General features: G+C 44.7%; 1 protein-coding gene and 1 non-coding gene across 7 annotated transcripts in view; both read left to right on the top strand.

The window, feature by feature from the left end:
- BFAR (bifunctional apoptosis regulator) overlaps positions 1-23,267 on the top strand; it is a 40,518-nt gene that overhangs the window by 8,386 nt on the left and 8,865 nt on the right. For 2 of the 6 annotated variants that reach the window (XM_009196044.3, XM_021931773.2), the window contains exons 2-6: positions 8,528-8,863; positions 11,163-11,367; positions 12,566-12,735; positions 15,858-15,902; positions 17,807-17,951. In XM_009196044.3, coding sequence (XP_009194308.1) covers positions 8,601-8,863; positions 11,163-11,367; positions 12,566-12,735; positions 15,858-15,902; positions 17,807-17,951 — 828 coding nt within the window. In that variant the 5' untranslated portion in view covers positions 8,528-8,600. The remainder of the gene's footprint in view (positions 1-8,527; positions 8,864-11,162; positions 11,368-12,565; positions 12,736-15,857; positions 15,903-17,806; positions 17,952-23,267) is intronic. The other 4 variants (XM_009196046.3, XM_003916570.4, XM_031658439.1 and 1 more) reach the window with 4 other exon arrangements.
- On the top strand, positions 7,723-7,784 carry LOC116271354. Its single transcript, XR_004179918.1, has one exon. It is a non-coding gene; the product is annotated as a U7 small nuclear RNA (small nuclear RNA).

Here is a 23,267-nt window from a genome sequence, read left to right as displayed (position 1 = left end):
GTACTGCTTTGTAAAATTTGTGTAAGTAACCAAAATATATACGAGCAAGTATTATAACAGAAAATATCCTTTGATTTTGTTTGTGGATGTAGACTCTCTGTTAGCTTTTGCTTTTTGAATTTAGGGAGAAATGAAACTGGCAAAACTCTTAAGAAGTAATCAAAGTCCATGCAGTTTCTAATTTGTTAAAGGGAATTACAAAACAGAGCTAATGGTGACCTCAGTTTTGCAAGATGTGACTTATAAAATACACCTTTAATGTTATATGTGATTTGTTTTCTCTCATGAGAAATGAATTTGCAGATTCAGTAGGCAACTGCTGATATATTCTAGTTCTCTCTTTTTTTTTAAATGGAGATGAAGTTTCTCTCTTTTTGCCCAGGTTGTAGAGCAATGGCGTGATCTCAGCTCACCACAACCCCTGCCTCCTGGGTTCAAGCAATTCTCCTGCCTCAGCCTCCCGAGTAGCTAGGACTATAGGTGTGCACCACCATGCCTGATTAATGTTTTTTGTATTGTTTTAGAAATGAGGTTTCGCCGTGTTGGCCAGGCTGGTCCTGAATTCTTGACCTCAGGCAATCTGCCTGCCTTGGCCTTCCAAAGTGTTGGAATTACAGACGTGAGCCACCGTGCCCGGCCTATTCTAGTTCTTAGAAAGCTAATTTGGTTGGGTGCAGTGGTTCAAGCTTGTAGTCCTAGCACTTTTGGAGGCTGAGGCAGGAGAATCACTTGTGCCGAGTTCAAGACCAGCCTGGGCAACATGGCGAAATTCCACCTCTATAAAAAAGTAGCCAGGTGTAGTGGTGTGTACCTCTAGTCCCAGCTACTGGGAAAGCTGAGGTAAGAGGATCACCTGAGCCTGGGAAGTCAAGGCTGCAGTGAGCTATGATCACCCCCACTGCACACTGCACTCTGGCCTGGGCAAAACAAGTGAGACCCTCTCCCGTAGCCCCCCAAAAAAGGCTAATTTGTGAGAGATTAATTTCTTTTTCTTTTTTTTTTTTTTTTGAGACAGAATCTCACTCTATCACCCAGGCTGGAGTGCAATGGCACGATCTCGGCTCACGGCAACCTCTGCCACCCGGGTTCAAGCCATTCTGCTGCCACAGCCTCCTGAGTAGCTGGGATTACAGGCACACACCACCACGCCTGGCTAATTTTTGTATTTTTAGTAGAGATAGGGTTTTGCCATGTTGGCCAGGCTGGTCTGGAACTCCTGACCTCAGGTGATCTACCCACCTCTGCTTCCCAAAGTGCTGGGATTACAGACATGAGCCACCGCACCCTGCCAAGAGAGATTAATTTCTATATATGTTATTTGTAATTTCTCTGCAGATGACTCTGAAATTCATACCTTTAGCCTTGTTCTTATTCCCAATGACAGTTTTGTGTCTCCAGCTTCTCACTAGACGTTTCCACCTGGACGTCTTATTACCTCAAACATAGCATTTCTGAAATTCAACTTACATTCTTTCTGAGATTGGCACTAAGATTTGTTTTCGGGGATGCAGTTTCTCTCAGTAGTAGAGTTTTTCTTCCCTTGTTCTGAAATCTAACCAGCATCTCTTTTTTTGTTTGTTTGTCTGTTTTTTGTTGAGACGTCATCTTGCATTGTTGCCCAGGCTGGAGTGCAGTGGCGCGATCTCAGCTCACTGCAACATCTGCCTCCCAGGTTCCAATAATTCTCCTGCCTCAGCCTCCTGAGTAGCTGGGATTACAAGCGCCCACCACCACGCCCAGCTAATTTTTTTATTTTTAGTAGAAATGGGGTTTCACCATGTTGACCAGGCTGGTCTCGAACTTCTGGCCTCATGCTCCGCTGCCTCTGCCTCCTAAAGTGCTGGTATTACAGGCGTGAGCCACCACACCCGGACCTAACCAGCATCTTTGATCATTCTCTCTCTAGTCACTGAAGCCTATACATTATTTTCTTAACGTCTCTCAGATTTAGCCTCTTCTTTGCATTTTCTCTTCTGCCATCCTACCTCCAGAAGTGAGAAAACCTGCTTTATTTTGTTTGTTTGTTTAGTTATTTGTTTTTTGTTTTGAGACAGAGTCTCACTCTGTTGCCCAGGCTGGAGTGCAGTGGCACGATCTCAGCTCACTGCAACCTCCACCTCCCAGGGTCAAGCGATTCTCCTACCTCAGCCTCCCAAGTAGCTGGAATTACAGGCGTGGGCCACCACATCCAGCTAATTTTTGTATTTTTAGTAGAGGCAGGGTTTCACCATGCTGGCCAGACTGGTCTCAAACTCCTGACCTCGTGATCTGCCTGCCTCAGCCTCCCAAAGTGCTGAGATTACAGGTGTGAGCCACCGTGTCCAGCCTGATTTCTAACTTATTTCTAATTGTTCTCCCTGCTTCCAGCCTATCACTCATTCGTGATGAGATTTAGCATCACCAAGCCCAGCTTTGCTGATCTTACTGCCTCTGAAACCTTTCTGTGCTCCTGTCTCCCTTTTGACTGCCTCTGATCAACCTGGCATGCAAGACCCCGTGTCAGCCGTGCGTCTCCAGCTGTCTCTCCTTGCTCAGTGCAAACACCAGGACAGTGCCCAAGCCAGCCCTCACCCTCTCACAGTCCTCACTCAGAAGTCTCTGTTTGTCTTTCTTTTGTTTGTTTTTGTTTTGGAGTTGGGGTCTCACTCCATCACCCAGGCTGGAGTGCAGTGACAGGATCGCAGCGCACTGAAACCTCCGTCTTCCAGACTCAAGCAATCCTCCCACCTCACCGTCCACAGTAACTTGGCCCATAGGCACATGCCACCATGCCTGGCTAATTTTTTTTTTTTTTTTTTTTTTTTTTTTTTTTTTTTGTATTTTTGGCAGAGGCAGGGTTTTGCCATGTTGCCCAGGCTGGTCTCCAACTCCTGAACCCAGGCAATCCGCCTGCCACGGCCTCCCAAAGTACTAGGATTAAGCCACCATACCCGGCTGTCTCTGTTCTTTCCTTGGACACCTATTCCACCAGCTCATAGGAGATGCTTAATGGATATTAATGGTTTGATTGTCCTCTCCTAGGTTAATGCTCTCCACATGGTCATTGTTTCATCAGCATTAGTAGAATAAAGGAACTACTTTAAGAAAATCCTACTTTTTTTCGAAAAACGTATATAAGATCTCCCACTTCTGTAACAATGTGAAGAGGCTGTCCAAAAGAAAGCACTTAGAAGTTTTTAAAATGTTCTTAAACATAATAATGAGCAAAAATGATTGGTTATCAGAAATAATCTGGAATTTGTTGAGAACATTTGTTTACACTCTTTCTCTTCCCAAAAAAAAAAAAAACAAAAAAAAAAAAAACAGTTTTTTCATGCCTGTAATTGCAGCACTTTGGGAGGCCAAGACGGGCAGATCACGACGTTAGGAGATCAAGACCATCCTAGCTAACACAGTGAAACTCTGTCTTTACTAAAAATACAAAAAAGTAGCTGGGCATGGTGGCAGGCGCCTGTAGTCCCAGCTACTCAGGAGGCTGAGGCAGGAGAATGGTGTGAACCTAGGAGGCGGAGCTAGCAGTAAGCCGAGATCACGCCACTGCACTCCAGCCTGGGCAATAGAGCGAGACTCCGTCTCAAAAAAAAAAGCTTTTTGCCAAGCGTGGTGTCTCCCTTCTGTAATCCCAGCACTTTGGGAGCCTGAGGCGAGCAGATCGCTTGAGGTCAGGAGTTCGAGATAAGTCTGGCCAGCATGGTGAAACCCTATGTTTTTTTTTTTTCTTAAACGGAGTCTTCCTCTTGTCACCCAGGCTGTAGTGCAGTGGTGCAATCTCGGCTCACTGCAACCTCTGCCTCCCGGGTTCAAGCAATTCTCTTACCCCAGCCTTCTAATTAGCTGGGATTACAGGCAGCTGCCACCACGCCTGGCTAATTTTTTGTATGTGAAATCCTGTCTTTACTAAAAATACAAAAATGAGCTGGGCGTGGCAGCAGGCACCTGTAATCCTTGCTACTAGAGAGGCTGAGATGGGAAAGTCACTTGAACCTGAGAGGCAGAGGTTGCAATAAGCCCAGATCATGCCACCGCACTCCACCCTGGATGACAGAGCAAGACCCTGTCTCAAAAAAAATGAAAAGAAAAAGAATGGTTTTTTGTTGTTTTGTTAGAGATGGGGACTTGGTCTGTTGGCCAGGCTGCTGTTCAGTTGTTCAATCATAGTTCATTGTAACCTCCAACTTCTGGGCTCAAGCAGTGCTCCCAAGTAGATGGGACTACAGACGTGCACCACCACAGCCGGCTAACTTTTTTAAAAATTTTATTTTAAAGACAAGGTCTCACCGTGTTGCCCAAGCTGCTCTCAAACTTCTGGCCTCAAGTGATCCTCCCACTCAGCCTACCAATATACTGAGATTACAGGCATGAGCCACTGTGCCCAGTCTAAAAGAACAGTTTTTGAAGGGGTTATGTGGAAGATTGCTCCCATCCTTTTTTTTTTTTTTTTTTTTTTTTTTTCTCTCGAGCTGAAGTTTCACTCTGTCACCCAGGCTGGAGTGCAGTGATGAGATCTCTGCTCACTCCAACTGCCCCCTCCCGGGATCAAGCAATTCTCCTGCATCAGTTTCCCAAGTAGCTGGGACTACAGGCACCTGCCAGCACACTCCGCTACGTTTTATATTTTTAGTAGAGACAGAGGGTTTCACCATGTTTGCCAGGCTGGTCTCAAACTCCTGACCTCAGGTGATCTGCCTGCCTCAGCCTCCCAAAGTGCTGGGATTACAGGCATGAGCCGCCGCACCCGGCCGATTGCTCCCATCTTTACGATCGATCATCTTTTACTGTGAATAAATTTATTAGTTATATTTTTAAAATTTATGTTTATCTTATCTTGACCTAATTATCTTTTTATTGCTTGGATGAGTAACCTCCATTCCACTCTTAACATGGGGCATAAAATGTAGCTGTGTTTATTCCCTGAGTTGAAGCTCTCCCGCTATGTTTGGCCACAAGTAATACAATATATCTTTTTACAACTGTATTATGTTTTTTACAATTATTATACAAATCATACGTTTCCATTAAAAAACAACTTGACAAGGCCGGGCGCGGTGGCTCAAGCCTGTAATCCCAGCACTTTGGGAGGCAGAGAAGGGTGGATCACGAGGTCAGAAGATCGAGACCATCCTGGCGAACACGGTGAAACCCCGTCTCTACTAAAAAATACAAAAAACCAGCCGGGCGAGGTGGCGAGCGCCTGTAGTCGCATCTACTCGGGAGGCTGAGGCAGGAAAATGGCGTAAACCCGGGAGGCAGAGCTTGCAGTGAGCTGAGATCCGGCCACTGCGCTCCAGCCTGGGCGACAGAGCGATACTCCGTCTCAAAAAAAAAAAAAAAAAAAACTTGACAAATGCAGGAAAAAAAAAGTCACTCATGACCCTCCTCCATTAAATACACCTACTACTAACTCTTTATCTTCTGTTCTCTAATTCTAGATTTACTTATTTCAAATATGGTGTTTTCATGTAGTATGTAACATTTTGTACCCTATAAAGGGTGATAAAATTCTCTGATCACTGTATTTTAAAAATCAAGTGAATTGGGCCAGGCTCGGTTGTTCACTCCTGTAATCCCAGCACTTTGGGAGGCCAAGGCGGGCAGATTGCCTGAAGTCAGGAGTTCGAGACCAACCTGACCAACATGGTGAAACCCTGTCTCGACTAAAAACACAAAATTAGCTGGACGTGGTGGTGCATGCCTGTAATCCCAGCTACTCAGGAGGCTGAGGCAGGAGAATCACTTGAACCCCAGGAGGCGGAGGTTGCAGTGAGCTGAGATTGCGCTATTGCACTCCAGCCTGGGCAACAAGAGTGAAACTCTGTCTCAAAAAATAAAATAAAAAGTGAAATGTTACCATTTATGGTAGACTTACCATGTGCCAGGCTCTGTACTAGGCACTTAACTCGAATTATCTTATTTAATGCTGCAAAACTCCCAGTGTGGTTAAGTGCTGTCATTGTCCCTCATCTATACGGTGAGCAAGCTGAGCCTCACTGTTGGTAAATGGCAGAGGTGGGGTGAGAACCCAGGCAGCCCAGCCATGGGACCTGTGTTCCTAACCACTGTGCCTCCAAAGCATGAAGCATGAGCCCTTTCCTGTGTGGCCAGTGTGGGCGGTAGAGAGCAATTTTCATTCTTTTCCTTCACAATAGCAAGATTGAGAAACTCACCAGAAATAGTATGAATAATCATTTCTATAGCCTGTATTTACACCTTACAAATTCTGAGCCACTTTCCTTCACTGTCTCTAATCCTCACAAGAAATCTTGATGGTTTGTGTACTGTGACTACCATTTCACAGTTGAGGAAACTTGATCAGAGAGCTCAAGTAACTTCTGCAGAGTCACAGAGCTAGTGAGTTGGGGGAGTTAAGAGTCTAACTCCAAGATCTTCTGTGTCATACTACTTCCCAATTAAAAAAATTTTTTTAAATATCTTCTAAAACCCAGATTAAAACAAGAAGAGAATGGTCCTTTGTCATTTGCATATTAGTAATGTTAGCATTTCTGTGGCACCAAGCTGGCTGGATCCAGAGTGCACGAGATGCGTTTTGGTGTTGATCTGGGGGGGAAAGGGTATATTGAGCCTTGGCAGATTTGGCCTGGCACAGCTGGAAAACAAGGCTTCACTCACTTCTTAGAATTGCTCCCATTAGAGCCTCTGAAATCAAATATTTATAAAATAATGATTGCCTAATGAGAAGGCACATTTGTGTGCACAAAAAGTGTTATTTACAGGAAACATATCTGTTGTTACCAACCCCAGACATTTTACCAGGCCAAGAAGCTGGTTTATTTAAAATCGTAGACCTGGAAAGGTCTTTGGGAATTTAATTGAGACCAGGCATAGTAGCTCACACCTGTAATCCCAGCACTTTGATAGGCCAAGACCGGCAGATCACTCGAGGTCAGGAGTTCGAGACCAGCCTAGCCAATATGGTGAAAACCTGCCTCTACTAAAAATACAAAAATTAAAGCCAGATGTGATGGCTCACACCTGTAATCCCAGCACTTTGGGAGGCTGAAGAGGGTGGATCACCTAAGGTCAGAAGTTCAAGACCAGCCTGGCCAACATGGCAAAAACCCATCTCTACTAAAAATACAAAAGTTATCTGGGCCCAATGGCACACACATGTAATCCCAGCTACTTGCGAGGCCAAGGCAGAATTGCTTGAAGCTGGCAGGCAGAGGTTGATACGAGCCAAGATTGTATCACCGCACTCCAGCCTGGGTGACAGAGTGAGACTTCGTCTCAAAAAAAAAAAAAAGGAAATTTAATTGAGAATACTGAGATCAGGGAGATTTCATTTTCTAAGGAAGTTAGTGAAGGAGAATGATCCAGAAATGTCTGCCCACATCCTTCAAGTGTATTGAACCTTCCACTACACATATCATTTTGCTTTACTACTTTTGAAAAGTATAACAAATAGGCCAGAAAGAAATTCAGTGCTGATTATGTGGTTTATGGTATGTGGATTTCAATAAATCAAATTTGTCACATTTAAAAATTAGATCTCCAGCCTGGGCAACGTGGCGAAACCGCATCTCTACTAAAAATACAAAAAATTACCTGGGGTAGTGCTGCACATCTGTAGTCCCAGCTACTCAGGAGGGTGAGGTGGAAGGATCACCTGGGCCTGGGAAGTCGAGGCTGCAGTGAGCTGTGATTGTGCCACTGGACTTCAGCCTTGTTGAGAATGAATTAATTAATTAATAAAAGTTAGAGCTTTAGTATTACAACTCCTTTACAATTCGTCTAGAAGGTTTTCTGGTCTTTATCAGAAAGCCTCCCTGCCCCCCACCCCTTAAAAAAAAATTAGGCCGGGCGCAGTGGCTCATGCCTGTAATCTTAGCACTTTGGGAGGCCAAGGCAGGCGGATCACGAGGTCAGGAGATCAAGACCATCCTGGCTAACACGGTGAAACCCAATCTTTACTAAAAAATACAAAAAATTAGCCAGATGTGGTGACTTGCACCTGTAGTCCCAGCTACTGGGGAGGCTGAGGCAGGAGAATTGCTTGAACTCAGGAGGTGGAGGTTGCAGTGAGCCGAGATGATGCCACTGCACTCCGTCCTGGGCCAGAGAGCAAGACTCTGTCTCAAAAAAAAAAAAAAAAAAATTAGGGCTTCAGTAGAATGGCAATACTTTTTTTTTTTTTTTTTTTTTTTGAGACAGAGTATTGCTCTGTCGCCCAGGCTGAAGGGCAGTGACGCGATCTAGGCTCACTGCAAACTCTGCCTCCCAGGTTCATGCCATTCTCCTGCCTCAACCTCCCAAGTAGCTGGGACTACAGGCGCCCACCACCACGCCCAGCTAATTGTTTGTATTTTTAGTAGAGACAGGGTTTCACCATGTCAGCCAGGATGGTCTCGAACTCCTTACCTCGTGATCCGCCCGCCTCGGCCTCCCAAAGTGCTGGGATTACAGGCATGAGCCACCGCCCCTGGCTAGAATGGCAATACTTTTATATTAACTACTCTTCAAACAACTACTATTTGCTTTATTTTTGTCACTATCTTTTTTTTTTTTCTAGATTAATGATGTTTTGCAGCAGTTTTCTACGTCTGAAATTTTTTATGTCTCTGGAACCTAGAATTTGCTAAGAGATGGAGGAACCTCAGAAAAACTATCTGAACACAATGGACCTTGAGAAAGATGAACCTCTCAAAAGCACCGGCCCTCAGATTTCTGTTAGTGAATTTTCTTGCCACTGCTGCTACGACATCCTGGTTAACCCCACCACCTTGAACTGTGGGCACAGCTTCTGCCGTCACTGCCTTGCTTTGTGGTGGGCATCTTCAAAGAAAACAGAATGTCCAGAATGCAGAGAAAAATGGGAAGGTTTCCCAAAAGTCAATATTCTCCTCAGGTAATGCTCAGCCTGTATTGGTAGCACAGATAGCCCATGAAATGTGGTTTCTCTCTTGCTTTTTTTTTTTTTTTTAAACAGAGATGGGGTCTCGCTATGTTGCCCAGGCTGGTCTCAAACTCCTGACCTCAAGTGTTCCTCCCACTTCAGCCTCCCAAAGTGCTGGGATTACACGTGTGAGCCACCACGTCCGGCCAGTGGGCTTTCTCTTAATGAGAATAGCAGTGTTTGAAAGGTTGCAGGCCGGGCGCGGTGGCTCACGCCTGTAATCCCAGCACTTTGGGAGGCCAAGATGGGCGGATCACGAGGTCAGCAGATCAAGACCATCCCGGCTAACACGGTGAAACCCCGTCTCTACTAAAAATACAAAAAATTAGCCGGGCGTGGTGGCAGGTGCCTGTAGTCCCAGCTACTCGGGAGGCTGAGGCAGGAGAATGGCGTGAACCCAGGAGGCAGAGCTTGCAGTGAGCCGAGATCGCACCACTGCACTCCAGCCTAGGCGACAGAGCGAGACTCCGTTTCAAAAAAAAAAAAAAAGGAAAGTTCCATGAACCCAATCTTATCTTTTTCACAAAAGATGTGTTTACACTTTGCTCTTACCTGTCAGTCTTGCTTTAGCTGAAGGTTAAATTTAATCTGAAATTAAAGGAGGGTTCTTTGTGTATAACTGAAAATTTAGAAAGATCCCTACAATTTAAGGTGGTCTTTCTCTTATTACTGAATTTTGCTTTTTTCCCTTCTTATAAACTGATTTTAATAACATAAGATACATATATACGTTGTTTCATATATATATGAAATATATATTCATTGGTTATGTTCTTTGAGACAAAGTCTCACTCTGTCACCCAGGATGGAGTGCAGTGGTGTGACCTTGGCTCACTGCAACCTCCACGTCCTAGGTTCAAGCGATTCTCCTTCCTCAGCCTCCAGAGTAGCTGGGATTACAGGCGCCTGCTACTAGGCCTAGCTAATTTATTGGGTTTTTTTGGTTTGTTTTTTGAGATGGAGTTTCGCTCTTGTTTTCCAGGCTTGAGTGCAATGGCATAATCTTGACTCACCACAACCTCTCCCTCCCGGGTTCAAGCGATTCTCCTGCCTCAGCTTCCCTAGTAGCTGGGATTACAGGCACCTGCCACACGCCCAACTAATTTTGTATTTTTAGTAGAGATGGGGTTTCCCTATGTTGGTGAGGCTAGTCTCAAACTCCTTCCGTCAGGTGATCCTCCCGCCTTGGCCTCCCAAAGTGCTGGGATTATAGGCATGAGCCACCGCGCCTGGCGAATGTTTGTATTTTCAGTAGAGACAGGGTTTCAGGATTTTGGCCAGGCTGGTCTCGAACTCCTGACCTCACCCGTCTTGGCCTCCCAAAGTGCTGGGATTACAGGCATGAGCCACTGCTTAAAAATACTTTTAAACATACATACATGTGCCAGGCTGGGCACGGTGGCTCAAGCCTGCAATCCCCGTACCTTGGGAGGGCCGAGGCAGGCAGATCTCATGAGGCCAGGAGTTTAAGGCCAGCCTGGCCAACATGACCAAAAATACAAAATTAGCCTGGTGTAATGGCGCATGCCTATAATCCCAGCTACTCAGGAGGCTGAGACATGAGAATCACTTGAAAGACGCGGAGGTTGCAGTAAACTGAGATCAGGACACTGCACTCCAGCCTGGGTGACAGAGCAAGACTCTGTCTCAAAAAAAAAAAGTGCCAATAGAAAATGCAAGTATTTTCTCACCTTACTGATGTGCTGTCTGCATGGTTCTGCAGTTTACTATTTTAAATCAACTGGTAAACGTATATCTTCAGGTTGGTGCAAAAGTAATTGTGGTTTTTACCATTGAAAGTAATGGTAGGCTGGGTGCAGTGGCTCATGCCTGTAATCCTAGCACTTTGGGAGGCCGAGGTGGACAGATTGCCTGAGCTCAGGAGTTTGTTACCAGCCTGGGCAACATAGTGAAATCCCATCTCTACTAAAAATAAAAATAAAAAATTATCTGGGCGTGGTGGTGCGCACCAGTGAGCCAAGATTGCGCCACTGCACTCCAGCCCCAGCCTGGGCAACAGAGTAAGACTCCGTCTCATTAAAAAAAAAAAAAAAAAGGAGAAAGTAATGGTAAACAACCTAATAGATTGTTTCAGATTTTTTGCTTTTACCCACAGGACTATAATATATTTCTTGTCAATTCTCCTAGGGTAACTATATATTATTAAATATTTACTATCAGGGTTTTTTTGGCCTCTAAACATTATATTTAGTCAAACAACTGTCTTAATTTTTTTTTCTATTCTCCTTAGGGATGCCATTGAAAAGTTATTTCCTGATGCCATTAGAATGAGATTTGAAGACATTCAGCAGAATAATGACATAGTCCAAAGCCTTGCAGCCTTTCAGAAATATGGGAATGATCAGATTCCTTTAGCTCCTAACACAGGCCGGGCGAATCAGCAGAGGGGAGGGGGATTCTTTTCCGGTGTTCTCACAGCTTTAACTGGAGTGGCAGTAAGTCGATCACTGTGTTCCTCTGTGTCCCCTATACCTCACCCCCCAACCCCTGATTTCCCCTGAAGTCAGTTTTTTTGAAATCACTTAAATAATTGATGTGACTCCATGTAATTCACTGCATACATTGAAATCTGCGGGGTTCTATGATTTCTTCAGGAATGTTGGTTACTCAGGTAGATCAGATCATAGTACCTAGTAAATGGAGAAAGGTGGTAGAACTGGAATTCAAGACCATGTCTGCCGTGGTAATACAATCTTTTTTTGTCTTTTTTTTTTTTTTTTTGAGATGGACTCTTGCCCTGTCGCCCAGGCTGGAGTGCAGTGGTGCAATCTAGGTAAAAGCTTTCTTTTAGGGAGGTGAAAATGTACTAACACTAGCTGTGGTGATGATTACAGATATTTGTGAACACATTAAAAACCATGGATTGTACACTTCAAATGTGTGAATTTTCTGTGGATGATCTCTCTCTCTCTCTGTTGTTTTTTTTTTTTTTTTTTTTAAATGAAGTCTTGCCCTGTTGCCTATGCTAGAGTGCAGTGTCATTATCTCGGCTCACTGCAACCTCCACCTCCCGGGTTCAAGTGATTGTCCTGCCTCAGCTTGCTGAGTAGCTGGGATTACAGGCTTGTACCACCGCAACAGGCTACTTTTTGTATGATTAGTAGAGATGGGGTTTCACCATGTTGGCCAGGCTGGCCTGGAACTCCTGACCTCAAGTGATCCGCCCGCCTCAGACTCCCCAAGTGCTGGGCTTATAGGTGTGAGCTACCACGCCTGGCCTTCCTTGGTAATACAGTCTTAAGAACCCATCAGTTTACTAACTTCAAAAGTGGAGGCTATTTTCTTTTAAAGTTCTATGCATGAAAAATCTAAATGCGTTTCCAGTAGAAAAGGCACAAGTCAGATATGTTGAACAAGTTGATGGAGTCAAGGCACCACCTGCTCCCAGGTGCCTGAGATGAATCGTGTTCTTGCCTCTGTGCCCTCACTGCCAGGCAATCAGCAGAGAGAGGCACCCAAGGACAGCTGTGCTCCCCAGCTCTCTGTGGCAGTGGCGTTGCCCTGCTTCTGTGTACGGACTCTGCACCATTCCCTATGAGCTCAGCCTCTCCCTTTCCCTGCCTCCCACCCACATCTTTAGAAACTGGCATCTCTGCCTCTCCATGGTTTAAAGTCCCTGTCACTCTTCCCCAGGTGGTCCTGCTCGTCTATCACTGGAGCAGCAGGGAATCTGAACACGACCTCCTGGTCCACAAGGCTGTGGCCAAATGGACGGCGGAAGAAGTTGTCCTCTGGCTGGAGCAGCTGGGCCCTTGGGCCTCTCTTTACAGGGAAAGGTTTTTATCTGAACGAGTAAATGGAAGGTGAGGAGCAAAGTCTTCTGACACACCATGGACGTTTTAGAAAACAGCTTTATTGAGATATAATCCAGGCTAGGCGCAGTGGCTCACACCTGTATTCCCAGCACTTTGGGAGGCCGAGGCGGATGGATCATTTGAGGTCAGTAGTTTGAGACCAGCCTGACCAATACGATGAAACCCCATCTCTACTAAAAATATTTTTAAAAATTAGCCAGGCATGGTAGTGCACACCTGTAATCCCCATCTATTCGGGAGGCTGAGACAGGAGAATCACTTGAACCCAAGAGGTGGAGGTTGCAGTGAGCCAAGATCATGCCACTGCACTCCAGCCTAGGCAACAGGGCAAGACATCATCTCAAAAAAAAGAGAGAGATGTACAATCCACCTAAAATTCACACATTTGAATTGCACAATCCATAGTTTTTAATGTGTTCACTAATAGTGTAATTATTACCACAGCTGATTTTAGAACATTTTCATCACCCTAAAGGAAAGCTTTTACCCTTTAGTCAACCCTCATTTCTCCCCAACTCCCAGCCCCTGGCAAACACCATTCTACTTTCTGTCTCTACAGATTTTCTATTCTGGGCATTTTATGTGCATGGATTCATACGACGTGTGGTATTTTGTGTCTGGCTTTTTCATTTAGCATAATTTTGTTTCAAGGTTTACCCATGACATACCATGTGTCAGTACTTCATTCCTTTTTATGGCTGAATAATAATTCTACTGTAAGAGTATACTGCATTTTATTCATCCATTCATTGGTTGATGGACATTTGGGTTGATTCCATTTTTTGGCTATTATGAATAATGATGCTATGATCGTTCACATGCAGATTCTTGCATGAACATGTATTTTCAATACTGTCTTGGAGTGGAATGACTGAGTCATAGGGTAACTCTATTCTGACTCTATGTTTAACTATCAAACTATTTTCCACAGCAGCTATACCGTTTAGTGTCCAGATCATTTAAATTTCTTTGTTGCTTCCAGATTATAAAATTGTGTAAGGAAAAATTCTCTCTAATCACAAGAATAAACACAGAAGACTTTTGTAACCAAACGTATGGGGTTCTCCCACACATACCCAACAGCAACCACCAGCTGGATGTCCTCTAATTCAGTTCCCACACTGACTACCCAGGGATACTGTCAGATCCCACAGGGTGAGGGCGCTGCCCCCAAGATTGCCCCTGACTAATTCTAGTCACAAATCCAGGCTTCCACAATTTCTGACCCACCAGCTTCAAGTTGGAGTTCCCATGATTCCCTCTTTGGGTTCAATTAATTTGCAGGAGCAGCTCACAGAACTCAAGGAAACATATAACTTTCACTGGTTTATTATAAAGGATATTGCAAAAGATACAGATGAAGAGACATTTAGGGCGAGGTATAGGGGAAAGGGCACAGAGCTTCCATGCTCTCCATGGGTGCACTCCTCCCAGGAAGCTTACATGCTCAGCTGTCCAGAAGCTCACTGAATCCTGTCCCCTTGAGTATTTTGTTTTTGGTTTTGTTTTTTCAGACAGGGTCTCACTCTGTAGCCCAGGCTGGAGTACAGTGGCACAACCTCGACTCACTGCAACCTCCGCCTCTCGGGCTCAAGGAGTCCTCCTGCCTCAGCCTCCCAAGTAGCTGGGACTACAGGCGCGTGCCACCACGTCCAGCTAATTTTTGTATTTTTAATAGAGGCGGGGTTTTGCCATGTCACCCAGGCTGGTCTTGAACTCCTGGACTCAAACGATCTGCCCGCCTGAGCCTCCCAAAGTGTTGTGATTATAGGCATGAGCCCCCGCACCCTCCTCATGGAAGATTCTTAAGCCCCACAATCAGAAAGGTAGGAAAAGATTAGAGTGAAAGGAGAGCAGGAGGTCAGATGCCTGCATGGAGGCCTGACATGCCCAACTTTTTTTTTTTTTTTTTTTTTTTTAGATGGAGTCTCGCTCTGTCGTTCAGGCTGGAGTGTAGTGGTGTGATCCCGGCTCACTGCAACCTCCGCCTCCTGGGTTCAAGCGATTCTCCTGCCTCAACCTCCCAAGTAGCTGGGATTGCAAGCGCCCGCCACCATGCTCAGCTAATTTTTGTATTTTTAGTAGAGATAGGGTTTCACTGTGTTGACCAGGCAGGTGTTGAACTCCTGACCTCAGTGCTGGGATTACAGGCGTGAGCCACCATGCTCAGCCTCCAACATTTTAACACAGATTGGAATAAGGGATATAGCAGCTATGAGCCGGGAACTATGGATGAAAGCCAATATATAAGACCACATTAATATATATTTATTTTTATTTTATTTTTTTGAGATGGTGTCTTACTCTGTCTCCCAGGCTGAAGTGCAGTGGCAGTGATCTCGGCTCACTACAACCTCCGCCTCCCAGGTTCAGGTGATCCTCCTGCCTCAACCTCCTGAGTAGCTGGGATTATAGGTGCCTGCCATCATGCCTGGCTAATTTTTGTATTTTTAGTAGAGATGGGATTTCGCCATGTTGTCCTGGCTGGTCTGAAACTCCTGACCTCTGGTGATCCACCTCAGCCTCCCAAAGTGCTGGGATTACACGCATGAGCCACGACATCTGGCAAATATATATTTTTATTTTTAAAAAAATAATATAGAACTATGTGATACTGAAAGTGACATACTCTTGTAATCCTACTCTTCAGAAAACTATCTTGCTAGACTAACCTTTCCAGATGTTTCCAGATGTATTCTTATACAAATATAAATATACAAATTTTTTTTTTAATTTAAACTGGAAATATGATTGTAGTAAACATACAAACCTGTGCTTGTATGTATACGTGTATATATATATTTACATCTATATCCACCCACCCCCTAAGGATGTTACACATAACATCACACAGTGATAAGAGTATCCGTTCTCCCTAATTCATTTGTTTCAGACGCCCACTTCACCCACTGCCTGGCTGCCTGACTGCCATCCCTCCTACTCCAGTGACTTTTTCCCTCCTCTCCACTCAGTTTTCAACACGACTCTGTTTTGAGGAAATGACATGCTCCTACTTTAATTAGCTTTATATAAAAATTCACCTCCCCCAAAATTATGGTATAAAAATTTCTCTACCTAATTAGTACAATGTATTTTTTATTTTTACATAGTTTTCTAGAGGACAAATTCCTGGAACTGGAATTGCTGGGCCAAAGGTAATAAATCCACAAATTTAATAAGCATCACCAAATTACCCATAAAAGGACCATCAATTAACACTACTCAACCAGTAGTTGCATATGCTTGTTAATAGCTGTCTGGCCAGCTTATGGTGATGTTTTTAATGATGAATCACTGTGGAGGAGAATTTGTGTTTTCTCTTTTTTTTATTTTTTTTTATTTTATTTTATTTTATTTTATTTTATTTTTTGAGACAGAGTTTCACCCTTGTTACCCAGGCTGGGGTGCAATGGCACAATCTTGGCTCACTGCAACCTTCACCTCCTGGGTTCAAGCAATTCTCCTGCTTCAGCCTCCCGAGCAGCTGGGATTACAGGTGCACGCCACCATGCCCGACTAATTTGTATTTTTAGTAGAGACCAGGTTTCACCACGTTGGCCAGGCTGGTCTCAAACTCCTGACCTCAGATGATCTACCTGCCTCAGCCTCCCAAAGTGCTGGATTACAGTCGTGAGCCACCGCCCCCGACCAGAAATTGTGTTTTCTGATGAGGAAAGCAGATACAGGATCTCCAATACTTTTTATTAAATTAAATCCCTACCTTAAAACAACTACCCTTTTTTCTTCAAGAGACAGAGTCCCTTTCTGTCACCAAGGCTAGAGTGCAGTAGCAATATCATAGCTCACTACAGCCTCAAAGTCCTGGGCTCAAGCAATCCTCTTGTCTCAGCCTCCCAACTAATTAAAACGACAGGTGCATGCCACCATGCCTGGCTAATTTTTTTGGAGAGACAGGGTCTCACTATGTCGTGCGGGCTGGTCTCAAACTCCTGGGCTCAAGTGATCCTTCTGCTTCAGCCTACCAAAGCACTGGGATTATAGGTGTGAGCCACTGTGCCCATCTAAGAACTATTCTTTTTTTTTTTTTTTTTTTTTGAGGCGGAGTACTCGCTCTGTTGCCCAGGCTGGAGCGCGATGCCACAATCTCTGCTCACTGCAAGCTCCACCTCCTGGGTTCATGCCATTCTCCTGCCTCAGCCTCCCGAGTAACTGGGACTATAGGCGCCTGCCACCACGTCCGGCTAATTTTTTGTATTTTTAGTAGAGACGGGGATTTCACCATGTTAGCCAGGATGGTCTTGATCTCCTGACCTCGTGATCCGCCTGCCTCAGCCTCCCAAAGTGCGAACTCTTCTTAATGTTGTAATGTTTATTGGATTTCCTTCTAATTTTTCCTATACATACACACAGTTTTAAAAATAGAGTAATACGTGAGAGATCAGATAACTGAAAGATCAAAGGCTTAGGAACAAAACAGACCTAGGAATGCCTTGAGAAAGTCACCTTATTTCTCTAAGTGAGTTTTCTTTTCTTTTTTTTTTTTTTTTTCCTTTTTTTTTGAGATGCAGTCTCACTCTGTCATCTGGGCTGGAGGCTGGAGTGCAGTGGCGAGATCTTAGCTCACTGCAACCTCCACCTCCCAGGTTCAAGCAATTCTCATGCCTCAGCCTCCCAAGTGCCTGGGATTACAGGTGTGCGTTAATTTTTGTACTTTTAATAGAGACATGGTTTTACCATGTTGGCCAGGCTGGTGTTAAACACCTGATTTCAAGTGATCTGCCAGCCTCAGCCTCCCAAAGAGCTGGGATTATAGGCATGAGCCACCACGCCCAGCCAAAGCGAGTTTTCTGATCTACAAAAGCAGCAAAATGCCACCTACCCTGAATAATTGTTATCCGAATCAGTGATGACTTATGAAAGTATTTACAGATGGTCACTTCTAAATAGTAAGCATTCAATTATTTGCTGCTATTGATGTTGTTAAATGTGAAATGTCTCAAGCCTACAGTATTTATGTTGATAAGATGGAACTCTTGAGTGTAGAGAGTTTGCTTCTAGTATATAATCGCAAAATAAATCTCCTCCTATCCCTCCACAGGTTGCTTTTAACTTTGACAGAGGAAGAATTTTCCAAGACGCCATATACCATAGAAAACAGCAGCCACAGGAGAGCCATCCTCATGGAGCTAGAACGTGTCAAAGCATTAGGCATGAAGCCCCCCCAGAATCTCTGGGAATATAAGGTGAACACTTTAATGAGTTTTTTTTTGGTAGGTTTTTTTTTTTTTTTTTACTTTTTATTTTTATATTTTGTTAATTTGTTTTTTAATTTCAGGATTTTCTTTTTTATTTTTGACTGTTTATTTACTTATTTATTTATTTTATTTTGAGACAGAGTCCTGCTCTGTCGCCCAGGCTGGAGTGCAGTGGCGCAATCTCAGCTCATTGCAACCTCTGCCTCCCAGGTTCAAGTGATTCTCCTACCTGAGCCTCCAGAGTAGCTGGGATTACCCCACCCAGCTAATTCTCTCTCTCTCCCTCTCTCTTTCTCTCTCTCTCTCCCCCTCTCTCCCTCTCCTTTCTTTCTTTTATTTTTCTTTTCTTTTTTTTCTGGCTCACTGCAACCTCCACCTCCCAGGTTCAAGAGATTCTCCTGCCTCAGCCTCACGAGCAGCTGGGATTACAGTTACACGCGACCATGCCCAACTGATGTTTATGTTTCTAGTAGAGATGGGGTTGCAGGATGTTGGCTAGGCTGATCTCAAACTCCTGACCTCAGGTGATCCGCCCACCTTCTGACCTCAGCCTCCCAAAGTGCCAGGATTACAGGTGTGAGCCACTGCACCCGGCCTGTTTTACAAACAAATAAGGAAAGAGATGCTTATGTGTTTTGGGGACCTTGAATTGTTGGAATATCACTGGACGACAATTTGTCAATAACATTTCAGTTTAAACCGCATCTGCTCTTTAAGCCAGCATTTCACTCCTTTGCACTTGGAATGGAGGCAGTATAGCATGGTGATCAAGAGTGAGGCTCTGGGCCGGGCGCGGTGGCTCACAACTGTAATCCCAGCACTTTGGGAGGCCGAGGCAGGGGGGATGACCTGAGGTCAGCAGTTTGAGATCAGCCTGACCAACATGGTGAAACCTTATCTGTACTAAAATCACAAAAATTAGCTGCGTGTGGTGGCGCATGCCTGTAGGTCTATTTACTTGGAGGCAGGAGAAATGCTTGAACCTGGGAGGTTGAGGCTGCAGTAGCCAAGATCACACCACTGCACTGCAGCCTGGAGGACAGAGCAAGACTCCATCTCAAAAAAAAAACAAAAACAAACAAAAAGAGTAACGCTGTGGGCTGGGCATGGTGGTTCACAACTATAATGCTAGTACTTTGGAAGGCTGAGGTGAGAGGATTGCTTGAGCCCAGGAGTTCAAGACCAGCCTGGGTAACATGGCAAGACCCCATCTCTACAAAAAGTACACACACAAAAAAAATTAGTTGAGTGTGGTAGTGCCAGCCATTTGCAAGGCTGAGACTGCAGTAAACCATGATCGAGCCACTGCACTCCAGCCTGGTGACAGAGTGAGACCCTGTTTCAGAAAAAAACAAAGTAAGGCCCTGGCACTAGCCTGCCTGGGCCAGCTCCTTCAAGACACACCACCTGTTGGAACAGCAGCAAGTACCTGCGCCTCTCCTTGCCTGTTTCCTCCTGGGTAAATAACCTTAGCGGGTCATTGTGTGACTCCAATATTTGATTAACAGAAAGTCATTAAACAAGTTATTCACTGTAGCATTGTTGGTAATTGCAGGGAGTAGGAAACAACCTAAGTACCCCTCATTAGGAACAAGTTGAATAAATAAGGCACACCCATGTAGGCAGCCACTGGAAAAGGGGACAAAGACTTTGTGTTCATAAGGAACGTTGGGCTCAAGCCTGTAATACCAGCACTTTGGGAGGATGAGGTGGGTGGATCATTTGAGGCCAGGAGTTCCAGACCAGACTGACCAACATGGTGAAACCCCGTCTTACGAAAAATACAAAAATTAGCGAGGTGTGGTGGGTACGTGCCTATAATCTCAGCTACTCAGGAGGCTAGGGCAGAAGTGCTTGAACTCAGGAGGCGGAGGTTGCAGTGAGCTGAGATAGTGTCACTGCACTCCAGCCTGAGTGACAGAGTGAGACACTGTCTCAAAAGAAAAAAAAAAAAGAAAAAATGCTTGTTTACTATGTGCATGTATTACCTTAATAACTAGTTTCAAATATCGTAAAGAATACATATGGAGTTCCTGAAATAGAATATTTGTTATTTTTTGTGTTGTTGGTTTGTTTTTTTGTTTTGATTTGTTTTGTTTTTTTGAAACGGAGTCTCGCTGTGTCGCCCAGGCTGGAGTGCAATGGTGCGATCTCAGCTCACTGCAAGCTCCACCTCCTGGGTTCACGCCATTCTCCTGCCTCAGCCTCCCGAGTAGCTGGGACTACAGGTGCCTGCCACCACACCTGGCTAATTTTTGTATTTTTAGTAGAGACGGGGTTTCACTGTGTTAGCCAGGATGGTCTTGATCTCCTGACCTCATGATCTGCCTGCCTCGGCCTCCCAAAGTGCTGGGATTACAGGCGTGAGCCACCGCACCTGGCCTGTTTTTGTTTTTTTGAGACAGAGTCTCACTGTTGCCCAGACTGGAGTGCAATGGTATGACATTAGCTCACTACAACCTCTGCCTTCCAGGTTCAATCAATTCTCATACTTCAGCCTCCAGAGTAGCTAGGAATACATGCACGTGCCACCATGCCCGGCTAACTTTGTATTTTTAGTAGAGACAGGGTTTTACCATGTTGACCAGGCTAGTCTTGAACTCCTGACCTCAGGTGATCTGCCCTCCTCGGCCTCCCAAAGTGCTGGGATTACAGGCGTGAGCCACCGTGCCCAGCCAAGCTGCCATATTTTTCATAGGTAAATATTTCAGCATTAATCTCTTAAAAAAAAAAAAAAACTCTTTTTTGAAAAGGAGTCTCACTGTGTTGCCCAGGCTGCTCTCAAATTCCTGGTCAAGCAATCCTCCTACCTCAGCCTCCCAGGTAGCTGGGACTACAGGCAAAGTCTACTGAAGCAGCTACATTGTCTGGGGTAAAAAAAACTGGGGTTTGTCATCTTGCACCAGGAAAATTTAGGACACAGACACACAAGAGGAGTTGAACAGAGGTTTAATAGGCAAAAGTAAGAGAAAGGAAAACAGCTCTGTCTCTAGTGTGAGGGAGGGGACTTCTAAGAGGAAAAGACTGGTGAGCAGTAGATGCGCTAGATTTTTCAGTCAGGTTTGAGGAGGTGGTGTCTGATTTACATAGGGCTCACAGATTGGTTCGATCAGGTATGATGTTTCTGTAGTACACAGGAAGGGTGGCCATCCCACCCTAATCTTATTGTGCAAATGAACTTTCTGTCACCTTGGCTGGTGCTATCTTGTCTGCTCCTTACTGTACTGTACACGTGACTGACAAAGAGAAGGGAAGATGGAGCCACTATCTTTTTTTTTTTTTTTTTTGAGACGGAGTCTCGCTCTGCTGCCCAGGCTGGAGTGCAGTGGCCGGATCTCAGCTCACTGCAAGCTCCGCCTCCCGGGTTCACGCCATTCTCCTGTCTCAGCCTCCCGAGTAGTTGGGACTACAGGCGCCCGCCACCGCGCCCGGCTAGTTTTTTGTATTTTTAGTAGAGACGGGGTTTCACCGTGTTAGCCAGGATGGTCTCGATCTCCTGACCTCGTGATCCGCCCGTCTCGGCCTCCCAAAGTGCTGGGATTACAGGCTTGAGCCACCGCGCCCGGCCAAGGAGCCACTATCTTGAACATGATTGATATAACTGCCAGCATCTATGTTTGCAGTTCCATTTTATAGGCTGCTGTTTGTTAGAAAGGAAAATGATTTGAGGCTGCTGTTCGTTAAATGGCAAACCTTACTGAGGACTCCGGTACCCTCACTATCTGCCTAAGTAATTTCTTCTTAACTCCTGTATCACTACCATGTCCTGCTTGAAAATTAAAGACTTTTTAAATGACAAAATTACAATGTCACCATTGTGCACCCCTCCACCAATTAATTCTGAATTTTTTTTTTTTTTTTTTTTTTTTTTTTTTTTGAGATGGAGTTTTGCTCTTGTCGCCCAGGCTGGAGTACAATGGCGCAATCTCAGCTCACTGCAAACTCCGCCTCCTGGGTTCAAGCGATTCCCCTTCTCTCCTGAGTAGCTGGGAATACAGGTGTGCACCTCCATGCCCACCTAATTTTTTGTATTTTTAGTAGAGATGGGATTTCACCATGTTGGCCAGGCTGATCTCAAATTGCTGACCTCAGGTGATCCACCCGCCTCGGCCTCCCAAAGTGCTGGATTACAGGCATGAGCCACTGCACCCGGCCAATTCTCTGATATTATTAAATTACTTGTCAACTTTCAAATATCTCACTTTTTCTTTAAAGTAGGTTTGTTGCAATCAGGGTCCAAACAAGGTCTGTCTTTAGTTGTTAGTCTCTTAAGTCTCTTAGTTTATGGATTCTCTCTCCCTCTGTTTGTTACCCCACATTTATTTCAACAAAGAAACTAGATCATTTTGTCCCATAGACTGTTCCACATTTTGAATTTAGCTGATTTTCTGTGTGGTGTCACTTAGCAGGCCCCTCTGCCCCATATGTATCCAGAAATCTGGTAGTTAGATCTGGAGACTTACTTTGGTTCAAGGTTGCCAAACCCAGGTTTGGCAAGACTGTTTCATAGGTGGTGGTGGTTTGTTTCATTAAGAGGCTCATAACATCCAGTGCTCTCTTTAACAGATGGCAGCAGCCCTGTGATCATGATTGTTTAGATCTGTCATTAGGGTTACAAACCAGTGATAATATAATTCTCTCATTGCTTCTTCATTTAGTAGCTGAAATAAATCATTAAGAAAAGAAATTTTTCCTCATCCTTTGATTACCCTGAATATAGTTTGTACCAGAAAGTATGCTTGATGCTTTCCTTTTATTTGTCAGTTTCAGAATAGTGACCTGGTTCACTACTGTCTACTAAAGGTGGCCACTTTCTTTCTTCAGGATCGTAAGCAGGATTTTAGCATTCTTGATGTGTTTCAGTATATTTTAGTGATTATACTTGTTGATGCTCAAATTATCCTTTTTTGAGTAGGAGCCTCCTCAAATTGTTTTCTGAGTGGTTTTTTTTTTTTGTTTTTTGTTTAATTTAACTTTTTAATTGAGGTAGAATATACTTGCTAGTGAGCCCTCTTTTAAGAGATGGGGCCGGGTGCAGTGGCTCATGACTGTAATCCCAGCACTTTGGGAGGCAGAGGTGGGCGGATCACCTGAGGTGAGGACGGAGTTCCAGATTAGCCTGACCAACATAGTGAAACCTCGTCTGTACTAAAAATACAAAAATTAGCTGGGTGTGGTGGTGCGCGCCTGTAATCCCAGCTACTCAGAAGGCTGAAGCGAGAGAATTGCTTGAACCCAGGAGGCAGAGGTTTCAGTGAACCATTGTACTCCAGCCTGGGCGACAGAGTGAGACTCCATCTCAAA

Source organism: Papio anubis, chromosome 18 (genome assembly GCF_008728515.1).
Source record: "Papio anubis isolate 15944 chromosome 18, Panubis1.0, whole genome shotgun sequence".
Lineage (NCBI taxonomy): Eukaryota > Metazoa > Chordata > Mammalia > Primates > Cercopithecidae > Papio > Papio anubis.
This window is presented reverse-complemented; position numbering and strand designations above follow the sequence as displayed.